Raw genomic sequence first — 13,598 nt, forward strand, 5'->3', positions numbered from 1 at the left:
GTGTGTGTGTGTGTGTGTGTGTGTGTGTGTGTGTGTGTGCGCGCGTGTGTGTGTCACCCTTGTGACTATGTTTACTTTATACATAACACCAGTGTGTGCATGTGCTTAGTTACGTTTGAAGATTAAATTTTAAGGATATGGAAGATAGTCAGAAGATAATATGTTACCTCTCCTTGGTATGTGGTAACCAAAGATTGCAGCAGGGCCCAATTGCAGCCAATTTTTCAGAAACAAGGATTACCATGAGACTTGTAGATACAAGTACCTTATAAAGTGACTACATTTCTTATTTTTCACACAGCCTAGGCTACATGTAACAAAGTAAAAAACAAGAAAGATGTGAAGAAAGAAGGCATCTAGGTTGACATTTACAAGGTAACAATCATAGACTGTTAATGCAGTCTATGGTAACAATGTAAGTGTTCTTTTAAATATGACCCCTCAACATGATGATACCAGGCCCACATGTAGTGCTCTCATCTGTGGCAAAATATTTCCAAACCTGATTTCTGTTAAAAATGTAAATTGACACATGGTAACAGGTTTCTGAATCTGCCACATCAGCCAGCATACATAATATATGTGCACCTTTTTTAACCTTTTTTAAAAGAAAAACTCATGGAACAAATGGTTTGCACAATACTACACTACACAATATTTTACAATATTGTTAAAATCCATCCATCCATCTTCGACCGCTTATCCGGTATCGGGTCGCGGGGGCAGCAGCTCCAGTCGGGGACCCCAAACTTCCCTTTCCCGAGCCAACTCAACTACTCCGACTGGGGGATCCCGAGGCGTTCCCAGGCCAGGTTGGAGATATAATCTCTCCACCTAGTCCTGGGTCTTCCCCGAGTCTCCTCCCAGTTGGACTGCCTGGAATACCTCCCTAGGAGGCGCCCAGGAGGCATCCTTACCAGATGCCCGAACCACCTCAACTGGCTCCTTTCAACGCGAAGGACAGCGGCTCTACTCCGAGCTCCTCTATGACTGAGCTTCTCACCCTATCTCTAAGGGAGACGCCAGCCACCCTCCTAGGAAACCCATTTCGGCCGCTTGTACCCTTGATCTCGTTCTTTCGGTCATGCCCCAGCCTTCATGACCATAGGTGAGGGTAGGAACGAAAATTGCCCGGTAGATCGAGAGCTTTGCCTTCTGGCTCAGCTCTCTTTTCGTCACACGGTGCGATAAACAGAATGTAATACCGCACCACGCCTCCGATTCTCCGACCAATCTCACGCTCCATGTCCCCTCACTCGCGAACAAGACCCCAAGGTACTTAAACTCCTTCACTTGAGGTAAGGACTCCATCCCACCCGGAGGAGCGCACTCCATCGGTTTCCTGCTGAGAACCATGGCCTCAGATTTTAGAGGTGCTGATCCTCATCCCAGCCGCTTCACACTCGCGGCGAACCGATCCAGTGAGTGCTGAAGGTCACAGGCCGATGATGCCATCAGGACCACATCATCTGCAAAAAGCAGCGATGGGATCCCGAGCCCACCGAACTGCAACCCCTCCCCGCCCCACTACGCCTCGATATCCTGTCCATATAGTAGTACAACAGGATTGGTGACAAAGCGCAGCCCTGGCGGAGGCCAACCCTCACCTGGAATATTGTTAAAATACAATACTTTATACCAGTGATTCCCAACCAAGGGAACTTGTACCCCAGGGTGCACTTCTTCTAGTGCCAAGGGGTACTTGAATGTTGTGGAGCAGCTCAGCTAGTGTGAAAAAATAGAAATGATGATTTGATTAAAGGAATATAACAGCAGTAACTCCTTGACACAGGAATTTTAAACAAGTGGCTAAAAGTAATGAATACAAAAATGGTAGAAATGAATAGCTAAGTATTGCATACGTGGCTGAAATGGTTAGCTACCAGTATTGACTAAACAGTCCAAATAATACTATACCAGAGAATTATTGCTGACTATAACTGTGTACTTCCAAGTCCAAATAGTTAGCTAAAAGTATGGCATTTACAGCTGAAATGGTTAGCTAAAACTACTGCCTAAACAGTTAATGAAGTTAGCTAAAATGATTGCATTAGCAGCAATAGTTAGCTAAAACTACTGACTAAACAGCTGAAATAGTTAAAAGTATTGCATTAGCAGCTGAAATAGTTAGCTAAAACCCCTGACTAAACAGTTAATATAGTTAGCTAAAAGTATTGCATTAGCAGCTGAAATAGCTAAAACTACTGACTAAACAGTTTAAATAGTTAGCTTAAAGTATTGAATTTGAGAGCTGAAATAGTTAGCTTAAACTACTGACAACAGTTAAAATAGTTAGCAAGTAATGGACACACAGTTGAAACATTTAGCTTTACTCCCAAGTAGTAGTATTGCTGACAAAATCAACCAAAAATGCTGACAGTACTGACAACGTGGTGTATGTTTTCATACACTACATTGTAAAATAACACCTCAGACCAAAAGGTTTGGGAACCACTGTTCTATACTACATTGTAGAACTACCATCTATTACCAATTTCTTGTTCATCATTCAGCTAACTGTAAATGCACCTGCACTTTCATAGGTTTTGAACTTAAGGACATGCAAGTTTATAAATAAATGTAAGTTTCTAGGGTTCTCTGGTTGTCTGTGGACAAGTATGTAAATAACATGATACAGCCCATTATAAAGTATCTTATTAGAAAGTATCTTGACATTGTTTCTTTTCTAGTTAGTAGTAGTAGTAGTAGTAGTAGTTTGCTTCTTTGACATCATGTAAAATGTATGCAGGCCTCATGCACATTATGCAGTCTGCCACAGTGACTTTTTGATATAAGCCACCAGATGGTGCCAAGAAAACATTCAGTATTCATTAGTAATCTACATAGTTCCAGTAAGAGAATAATTATCTTGAGCAGTTTTAGTGCAGCATGTACATTCTTAGAATGCATTCCTGTAGCTGGTTGTGTGTGCAGAGAATAAGAAAGCTAAAAAAGTTCTTGAGGGGCTTTTTTTCTCTTAAGCATTTCATAATTAATCTGGGTCCCGAAACTCTCTTTTAAACATTATAAATGCAATTTTTGGTTTTAAGTGTCAGGTCAAAAGTGGTTCAGTGGCTTCAGTTGTATTCTCTTTTCAGTTGTTGTGATTGAAAATGGAACATTGTTAGAATGAGAGCAGAAATAAATGATAAGCTTGCTTTCAAAGGGCAGCAAAGTGGCTTTGTGGTTAGCACCGTCATCTCACAGCAACACCATGGTCTGGATTCAGACCTCTGTCTTGCACTTCCCATGTTCATGTAGGTTTCCTCTGGGTACTCAGGTGTTGCTCAGACATCCAGATGAAGTAGTTTGGAGACTTGCTGCAATCCTTTCATCTAGAGCCACCAACACGTAACATTTCCATTTATCCAACACTTCAGTTTAAGTCAAAGCAAGATTTATTTATGTGTATTATCATACTAAAATGTATCATATTTCCTAAACAACAATATTAGAATAAGTACTTACATTGTTAGATGCATTAATAGTTCATTGAAAGAAAATCAGAGCATGTAGAATAAGAGAGTGATACAGTAATAACAAGAAAAATGTTAACAGTATTTGTTAAAACAATGATACCAATGTTAGAACAACCGTTGACGTTACACGGTGTGTAGTTTCTGTCTCCTCCATGGAGAATTTTGAGTAATGACAACGGTCACCACACCCACATGATGCATCCCCTTCCTTGCTTGCGGACCACCCCCACCCCTCCTCCACACAGTTGCTAGTAGCCAAGGCGGAAACGGAGGATTGAAAAAACATAATGCACTCTTCAGAAGAGGTCATTATCTTTGCTTGATTTTCTGTTTGTGGATTGACTCCCTTTTGGAAACCAGCCTCAAGTGGTCACTCAGTGAACTGCAGTTTTGGCACTTCCATATTGGCTTTATTGTCCAGCACAGGAGATTGCAGCTTGGTTTTGAGTCTGGCCTTAAAAGGATACTTCATCATCCACCACGTCATCTGTCAGATTTCGGCAGACCTCCGCTGCCCCGCGGGGAGCTCCTGGTGCCATAGAGGGAAGCCAAATATCATTTATCTGACCACACTAAAATGACACATAGCTGGTTTAAAGTCATATCGTTTTAAGTGTTCATATTATGCTTTTTGGCTTTTTCCCTTTCCTTTATTGTGTTATTTATCTCTTTTGTGTATGTAATAGGTTTACAAAGTAAAAAAGCCCAAAGTCCACCCCAAAGGGACTTACAATCTCAACAGAAAACACTGTTCACAAACTGCTCCAAAGAGGTCTACTGTAGTCCAGCCTTTACTTCCGTGATGAACATGAGTCACTTTGTAATACACGTTATTATGCTTGCCTAGCTGTTATGCTGCTTCTGACTGGCTAGTAGACCTTACCTAGGTACTGTCCATGTGCGACTCCCAACAAAGATGGGACAGAAGTGAGATGCCTCACTCTGTAGTTAAAACGGAGAGCTCAACACACAGGGTGAAAAGAGGAGGTGCAGCAATGTGCAATACAAAAAAAATATGGTGGTTTAAAAAAAGAAAAAAAGGTAAACCTATTCGGATATTACTTCTAAATAAAATTATGAACTTGAAAATGAGCATTATATGAGCATTTTAACGATTTCTAAGGAAGAAGCTAATCTAATGTATGTGGAAAGACTTTTATAAGGTTAGGACTGTGGAATAGATTCTCAAATGGGACAACTTTTCATGCATTCTGAAAAGTCATTCGAGACAACAAAGAGTTTGGAGTGGTTCATACTGTACTGTGTAATGAGATCTGAGAGCTAGATCAAGGTTGGCGTGATGAGATCAAATGTTCTGGTTAGGGTTTGGATTCTAGCAGCAGCGTTGTGGCTTTTGAGAGATGTCTGGGAAAATTACTAAAAAACAGTTTGGGAAAAAATGAATGCATAAATTATAATTATCTGATCAATAAAGAAAAAAAAGATGGTTTCTGGCTATGTTGCAGAGGTGGTCAAATACTTGACAGTAGCCAAGGATTCATACAAAGTGTGGTCTAAACATGTGGAAAGGCAGAAGTGTTTGACAAATATTCCAAACGGCCACATTTGAAGATGGGGTAAAAAGCCTGTTATCGTAGAGAGGGGCAAGGTAAGATGACTGCTTCAATGGGGATAACAGAGAACAATTTCAGTGTCCCTTTGAAGGAATTCATGGTGTTGCACTTGTTTGTAGACACAAAAAGTAACCACACACCTGGCCAATCACTGTGTAAGTAGGTGTGAATGTAGGATTGTTGTTCAAAAGTTACAAGAATTGTTGTGAGATGCTTTTACATTTGGTATCATATTAGTGGGGTGTCATATTGATATGTATGACCCCATTTTACAGCATTTTATTTTGCCATTCCAGAGGTTCTCCAAATAAAGGGGAGGGTATTTACAGTGGGGCTTGAATGTTTGGGCACCCAAGGTAAAAATTAGTATTAATGTGCATAAAGAAGCCAAGAAAAGATGGAAAAATTTCCAAAAGGCATCAAATGACAGATTAGACATTCGTATAATATGTCACAAAAAGTTAGATTTTATTTCCAGCATTTATACTTTCAAAATAACAGAAAACAAAAAATTGGCGTCTGCAAAAGTTTGGACACAAACTACACACATAGTAAACACCCATCAAAATCCACGGTGGATTACATTAAGAGGCTATGGATAGACCTTAAAAGAGCAGTGCGTGACAGACAGCCCAGAAATCTCAAAGAACTGGAAGACTTTTGTAAGGACGAATGGGCAAAGATACCTCAAACAAGAATTGAAAGACTCTTAGCTGGCTACAAGAAGCGTTTCCAAGCTGTGATACTTGCCAAAGGGGGAAGTACAAGGTATTAACTCTGCAGGGTGCCCAAACTTTTACAAACGCCATTTTTTTGTTTTCTGTTATTTTAAAAGCGTAAACGATGGAAATAAAATATACATGTTTGTGACATATTATACAAAGGTCTACTCTGTCATTTGATGCCTTTTGTAGATTTTGTTTCCATCTTTTCTTGGCTCCTTTATGCACATTAATACAAATTTTTACCTGGGGTGCCCAAACTTTCAAACCCTACTGTATTTTCAAGGCGACAGTAACTGCACCAACACACTGTCAACAGAATATTCACAAAACACTTACATGTGGAATGTCACACCACAAATACAATGTAGCTTGTCAGATTGTTTAAACCATCTGAAACACTCTCACCAAACACCATTCTGACAGCGACCAGATTTGTAACTTTAACAGCAATCGCAAGTCTGCAAAGATGGGAAAGCGTGCACGGTTTGAACACCTGTCTAGCTCTATTTTCTTCATCCTTCACAGAACTACTTCAGGCATTTGTGTACGTATACAACAGAGTGCAACACCATGAATGCCTTCATGGAGAGAAGTCTAAAAGTGAGCGCCGATATTCCCATTGTTCCTTGTTCCTCTCTATGACTTTTCTAGTGTAGCCATTTGGAACAGGTAGAAACACTTTTATCTTCAGACGTGGTTGAATGGCACGTTATACAAACAACGTCTTCTTTCAAGCATTGCTGGGCTTTGAAAATAAATCAGTGATCCCTAAGTAGCACATTTACTCTGAAACACAGTTTGAATATACACCCTGTAAAACAAAATTACAGATAATCACCGTAATGAGGTGTCACATTTGTGTTCATGTTAACCCCCAGGATGACTTGAAAGTACAAGTATGACTTAGGCACATACAATTAGAAATTAAAGGCATATAAGGTTTCTTGCCTGGCTCTTCTTTAATCATTGCTTTTGCTACAGTGCTCATAATATACAGTATATATATATTTTCCAGTAAAAGTCAACCTACAGTGCATCTAAAATTCTTTCTTTCATTCCTCATAATAACATTCATTCAACTATATATCTGATTTTTGCTCTGTTCATGTATGACGGACTGTTGTGAAATGTTTTAGTCTTCTTAGTGTCATTTCTGTCTCCCAGCCCTCCCTCCTCTGCATCCTCTCCTTTTCCCATCATCCTGAGTGGCCATAGAAGCCCACCATGTTGTTGGCTGGTGGTGCTTACCGCCTGGCAGCAGTGAGCTCCCCCCTTGTCTTTAGTCAAGAAGTAAAGGAGGGCGTTGAGCCATGCGTTGAACGATGCCAAAGGCCTTGTGATCTTATAGCACATGGAGACCATGGTCATAGTGTGACAGGGGACTCCCTTGGTCACTTTCAGCAGGAGGAAGATGGTTCTAGTAACATGAAAGGGGAAGAAACACAGCACAAAGAGAAGGGTGATGGTGATGATGGTCTTGATAGATTTACGTCTGCGATTGGCATAAGGCGAATTGGCACCAAGGAAAATGGATATCCCCTCATCTCTTTCCAGTGTCCTCGACAGTCCATTGCTTCCTCTTCTTCCTCTTGCAACTAATGCTGGGGTATTTCTCTCTCTTCCACCATGTCGTCCCTCTCCTCGACCTCTGCAGGATGAGGGGTGAGAATGCAGAGTCCTAAATATGGTCAGAACAACGTGAGAGTAACACCAAGCAATTATGGAAAAAGGCACAAAAAAGCCCAGCAAATGGAGTATGATGCCATAGGGTATGTAATCAGGAAACTCCTTATCTATGGCATCGTCCCAACAGTTCTGGTACTCCGTAATGACTCCTCCCATGTTACCATAGCTGGCATTACCATTTATTGATGATACCTCATGGATTGGGCTGTCAATGCTGCTTGCATTGCCGCCAGGCCCTCCCAATCTTGTTACATGACCAGTCTGAGCAAACCGGAAGATAGGGCAAGTCAAAGCAAACACTACAATCCAAACCAGGACACAAGTGCATTTGACAGCCTTCTTGGTCTCTAGTGTGATGACTTTCATTGGGTGGCAGATGCCAAGGTACCTGTGGACGGAGATGCAGGTGAGGAAGAAGATGGAGCAGTAAAGGTTAAAGTAGAAGAGAAAACGGACCAGGCGGCACATGAAGTCCCCAAAGACCCAGCGGTCATGCATAATGTAACTAGCCACAAGGAATGGCAGGGACAGGCCATACATAAAGTCTGTAGAGGCCAGGTTCACCATGTAGATCAATGAAGCATTCCAGCGTTTGGTCTGGCGGATGGAACGGTAGAGGATGATAGCGTTCAGGGAGATGCTGAAGAGGAACGTGAAAGAGTAACAGATGGGGAGGAAGATGTACTTGTAGGACTCGTCTATGCTGCAAGATGGAGGTGGCGTGGTGGTGGAGGGAGAGCTAAGTAAGACATGGAGTACTGAGACACTGATGCTGGGAGGAACTCCACCTGTGGCTGGCATTGTGACGGATAAAGGAATTTTCATGTGAGGAAGACGTTCAACAAAGCTTGTACGTTTGGGGTTCTGTCAAGCTTTTTCTCTGTCATCCTTATACTCTATAGTTTGGTAGTTTTGCATGATCCTGTACAGTAGATTCTCAGATGATTTCACATGATCAGATCCATGAGTGGGTGTTCACCTAGAAATAAAGAGATAAAATAGTCATTCATCTGTACTTATTCAGGATGTCAATTCAACTGATAGACTATCTTAGCTCAATAGTACAATCAGTAGTATGTTACGGTTTCTTTACACAAAATAACCATATCAGTGGTTGCTTTTTATTGGTTTTGATGATTCAGCTTACAACTGGCTCAAATTGTCAAGTTTTTACCAATGTGAAACCATCTATAAATAAAGTCTATAAATTACTGATTTATGCTGATAATGCCATCTTGTATGCCATTGGGTCTAACACAAACCAACCAGTCCTTCTCCAGGTTACAGTTGTGCATTTGACAACCCCCAGACCTCTTTCATTAATTGAAACCTTGCTCTAACCTACATAGGTTTTAGAGTGAATTTTAATGATCACCTATTAGCTTTAAAGATTCCTCATACCAACTCTGAACAAGAAAGGCTGGTTTCTGAAGCAAATTAATTTCAAATTAACGGCACAACAAATAAAAACACTCATTCCTTTGTATTTTGTCCTTTGTTCTTAGGGCTTTCTTGTAAAAGAGATCTCGATCTCAATGAGACTTCCGGAGTTAATAAAGTCTAACTAAAAATTTGTAAGTATTACTGATCAATGCCAGATAGTACTCTACTGTATACTGTTAAAAATAAATAAAATAAAATAAATAAATTCCTTAATTTCCTTAATGTTTAAATCCCTTTTAAGAAATGGGAAACATGGGAATATGATAAATGAATCCTCATGACTTTGGTCATTTTCAAGTCAAAATTAAAATGATAGTCCAGTTCATGACTATCAGCTTTGTCTGTACTTTGCGTGTATTGCTATGTAGCTAACATTGTTATGAATGCTAACAGGCTGAACTTAGATAGCGGACGTGGTAAATATTACCTCATTAACAGCATGTCAACACTGTAAGTATACTAGAATGCTGATGTTAGCATTTAGCTCAGAGTATAACCTCTGTCCTCTTGACGAAACATTTTGTTTTCTTGGCTCACATTAAAGGGCAGGAATGGAAAGTAGTGCCTCCCACTTCCCCCCTCACCTTTGAGTGTTTACTAGAGCCTTTGCACAATCTGTTTGACCTCCTGTTGTATGCTGCTGATTCTTAGTGCTTGTTTGCCTTCCTGTGTACAAGGGTATGCTGCTGATTCAGTCTCTTCTCACCCCATTAACTCAGTAATAAGTAACCACACTTCCCCTAGGTTTCTCAATGCACCCTTCTGTACATTGGTCTTGCTCTCACTCCATTGGTACTATGACTCATCGGTGCTGTCTTCACAAACCTAAACATTTTTTCATGTCCCATATGGATGGGCTACAGCATTATCAAAGTCAACACAAGTAGACAGGATTCAGTCAGGCGATGCTTTAGCTCTCAGTTGAAAGCCTCACTGTCAGCTGTAATCGTGCATATTAGGCCGGTGCAACTGTGTGTTTGTATAATGTTAAGTGAGCCATCCGCAGGTTATACCACCACCTCACTTCAGAGTTCATCTAAATAAGGGTAATAGGTCAACCAGTAACAGGACATATTAACAGTAGGACACAAAAAGGATGTAAAAGGTCTATGGTCTATAACCTAAATGTGATCTTACTACCTTTTTTTTTTTTTTAATGATTCTGACTTAAAAAACAAGAATACAGCATGCCATTTTAGACCTGCTATTTGGCATGTAACTGTTAATGCTAAATTAAAAAATCTTTCAGACAACCAGTTGCATCAGGAAGTGTTCCCTTTTAACTACAAATGCGGACTATTTTTGAAGGCATAATACAAACATTTAGTTTTTTTTGGAGGTCTAGCGGACAGTCTTTAAAAAGTTGCTCATGTTGCGTAACTTGTTGCAGTGAACATCAAGTTTGCTTCAGTTTCTATCAGTGTTACATTATCATAGGCCGTGGTGGAAGAAGTACTCTACAGTACTAATACCACATTGTAAAAAATACTCCATTAAATAAAATAAGTAAATGTCCTGCATTTAAAATGTTACTTAAGTAAAAGTATCATCTGGAAAATGTAATTAAAATATTAAAAGTAAAATAATTAATTAAAATATTGTTAGGTAGTTTAATTTATGATGAAACAGCATATTTTATAAACTGCATCTTTTGTGTGCAAAAATCTTAATCTGTAAAGAAACTAAAACTGTCAGATTAATGTAATGGAGTAAAAAGAACACTCTCTGAAATGTAGCAGAGTAGAAGATGAAAGTGGCACTCAAAGTAAACCCTCAAGTAAACTACAAGTACTTTAAATGTGTAATTAAGTACAGTACATACTTACATTACACCACTGGTCATATAATAATTAAGTCAAAATGGAGATTGAAAAGGTGCACTGCATCAAACTATTAACAAATAATCTTTTTTATACGTTAGGAAAACATGTTCAGAGAGTGCAGTGATAAGACTAGGCTCTGTTGTGAGAGCACAGTTTTCCTTACAGCATGAATATGTGTGAATTTTACAAGTAGTGAACTTATATAAACTAATAGTAGTCCGGTTCAACTGAGGGTAAAGCCTGACATCTGGCACTGGCTATCGAAGTTTAGTGATAGGATGGTTGTGATTGGTTTGAAAAAAAACACAAACATGCCAAAGTGTTTCTCTCTCTATCCCAGAATAGATAAGTGTTGTAGCCAGACCATACTACAGCACTGACACAGCGCTATGGAGATAGGAAAGGCTATCAGAGACTAGGCTGAAAGAGACAACTTAGTTTCTGTCCGACTTGAATGAAAGTCTTTTGAATACAAATATGCATCACTGTGCGTAACAATATTTCCTTTCGCCTTGTCGCTTTTCTGTCTGATATGTGAGGTCTTTGTGATGCACCTGTTTGCATTTATAAGCTTGCAGGAGAGATCTATGAAACTGGCTTTCAATACATGAGATGTTGTAGTCAAGACCACCTTGACTGATACCAAGTCATCACCAAGACCAGAGTGTATCTATGCAGAGTCAAGACCAAGAGCAGACCAATGCGAGTCCAACACTGCATGACATGATAAAATGTGGAAAATGCTAACCATAGGCACGCCTCAAATTGATCTGAAAGATCCACATTTCCACAAAAATCACCCACAGGAAACAAATTAAGATTCTTTTTTTTTCTCTTTTATCACCAGTGTATCCTGAGAAATGCCTTGATAAAATAACCAAACGGCAGTTTTGGTCTTGACTGTTCTTGAAATACAAAATCCAGAGTCCTCTTTATCTAAGACCGAGACAAGACTAAAAATGCAGTTGATTCCGAGATCCAGACCTTCAAAAAGCGGTTTCGAGACACTTACGCATGCTACTGTACAAAGCCAACAGGAACCAAGTTACAAAAACAAAATGAATGCAGACTAAATAACCACATCAGTGGTTGCTTTCCATTGGTTTTCACAATTCAACTTACAGGTGGTTCAAATTGTCACGTTTGGTTTTTACCAATGGTTTCAAATCAAATCAATAAATTATTGATTTATGCTGATGATACCATCTTGTATACCATCTGGTTTACCACAACCCAACCAGGCTTTCTCCAAGTTACAGTCTGCATTTGACGACCTCCAGACCAGACTTCAACTGTACAGAGCTTTTGATGACCTTGATGTCAACTGTGTTGAATTACAAAAATTAAGCATGTTTTAAGAGTCTGCTAATAGATTTTTATACCACACAGAAATAAATGGAAACCAAAGGCTGCCTTAGAAGGTGCAAACATATTTTCTACAAATTTGCTACATCAGTGACCATTTTTCTGTTTGGGACTTTGTTGAAGGTCTTTGATTTTCTCTACGCAGTTCAGTATGATAGGTTTGTCAGTATCAAGGCCCTTTGAAAACAGAAGGTGTGATCTTTAGACTTGGATAAGGTTCAACATAGAGGTTAGCATGAGGTTAGTTTAGATTTTATAGGTGATCAAACTCTACTGCTGCTCAGGAAATGCACAAGTGGTGACCAAAAGGAAAATATATCAGATTGGATATAACCTTATTGTTAAAATGAAGTCTAAAATTCAGGTTTGAGACATGTCTGTGATTTCTAGGGTAGGGTATTTATAAAAATGAACTGAAACCTTTTTACGGACATACAGACACCTTTTTTTTTTTCTTTTTACAAAATGACAAAATCAATGTAACAATTACTGTTTAGCTCAAGATCACTGGGAGTGCACATTATCCTTCTCTGGACTGCATGGAGGCCAAAACAAAAGCACTCCTTTTTCCAGCCTAATGTATCATCTGCCTCTGAATTCATATTCAATCTCATTAAGAAATGTTCCAGGACAGATTTTTAAATGTAATTACTGTTTTACAGCTTTAAAAACAATCTGGAGCAAAAATATCCCCAGTAAAGTCTTGTGAGAGACATTAGTAGTTTTAGTGTTTGTGTATCAAACTCATAAATACCTGCATCACTGCAATCTGCTATTAGACAAAGAGCTTACCTGTGCCAGTGATGACTTTTACTCCATATGGCTCCTGTTCCGTTGCCCATCAGAATAATCACAAGAAACTACAATAAAATCCGAAAGGCTTTGACTTGCAGACGGTACATCTGCAGCTTTAAAATACACCTTCTTTCCTGGAAATAGCTCAGGAAACGTCAGCAGGAATCAGCGCCGCAGCAGTTTGGGTGATCAGTGAACTTGACAAATGGACCACCTGAGCTTTTACCTTTTTCTGCTGCTTCTCTGAACAGTACGAGCAGTTTCTATGGCAATGCAGTCCCTCCCTCTGTCCCTCACTGTGTCATCCAATTCTTCATCCCCGCTTCACCTTTGTCTGTCTGTGTATGTGTGTGTGTGTGTGTGTGTGTGTGTGTGTGTGTTGCATGTTTTGCAATAGTGGCTGATCTCCCTGAGAACACACAGACAGTGAATGGACCCCATCAATACTTGTGCATTTACATACACTTCTGATGCACTTCATTCAGCCCTTGTACACTTAACAGTGATCCTCTTTATAGCTTGGTTTGGTTTTGGTGCCCAATAGCGACCCCAAATCCCCAATTTTCCATCCAATTGAAAATAATCTATACCGTAGCCCAAGTTAGAAAAAAAATAACCTAAACTCTTCCCCTAAAAACTATATTCAGGGTTAGGGTTAGGGGGTTTAACCCTAACCCTAACCCTTAATCTACATTCAGTTCTAATCAA

The 13,598-nt window shown here is 39.6% G+C and overlaps 1 protein-coding gene across 1 annotated transcript; it reads right to left on the minus strand.

Annotated features, from left to right (window-relative positions):
* Positions 1-6,290: 6,290 nt before the first annotated feature.
* On the minus strand, positions 6,291-13,080 carry si:dkey-6n21.13 (P2Y purinoceptor 3). Its single transcript, XM_032544465.1, has 2 exons — positions 12,888-13,080; positions 6,291-8,443 (listed from the first exon to the last, which is right to left on the minus strand). The coding sequence occupies exon 2, from the start codon at positions 8,287-8,289 to the stop codon at positions 6,850-6,852; it is 1,440 nt and encodes a 479-aa protein (XP_032400356.1). The 5' UTR covers positions 8,290-8,443; positions 12,888-13,080; the 3' UTR covers positions 6,291-6,849.
* Between the last annotated feature and the right edge of the window lie 518 nt (positions 13,081-13,598).

Source organism: Etheostoma spectabile, chromosome 19, assembly GCF_008692095.1.
Source record: "Etheostoma spectabile isolate EspeVRDwgs_2016 chromosome 19, UIUC_Espe_1.0, whole genome shotgun sequence".
NCBI classification, from domain to species: domain Eukaryota; kingdom Metazoa; phylum Chordata; class Actinopteri; order Perciformes; family Percidae; genus Etheostoma; species Etheostoma spectabile.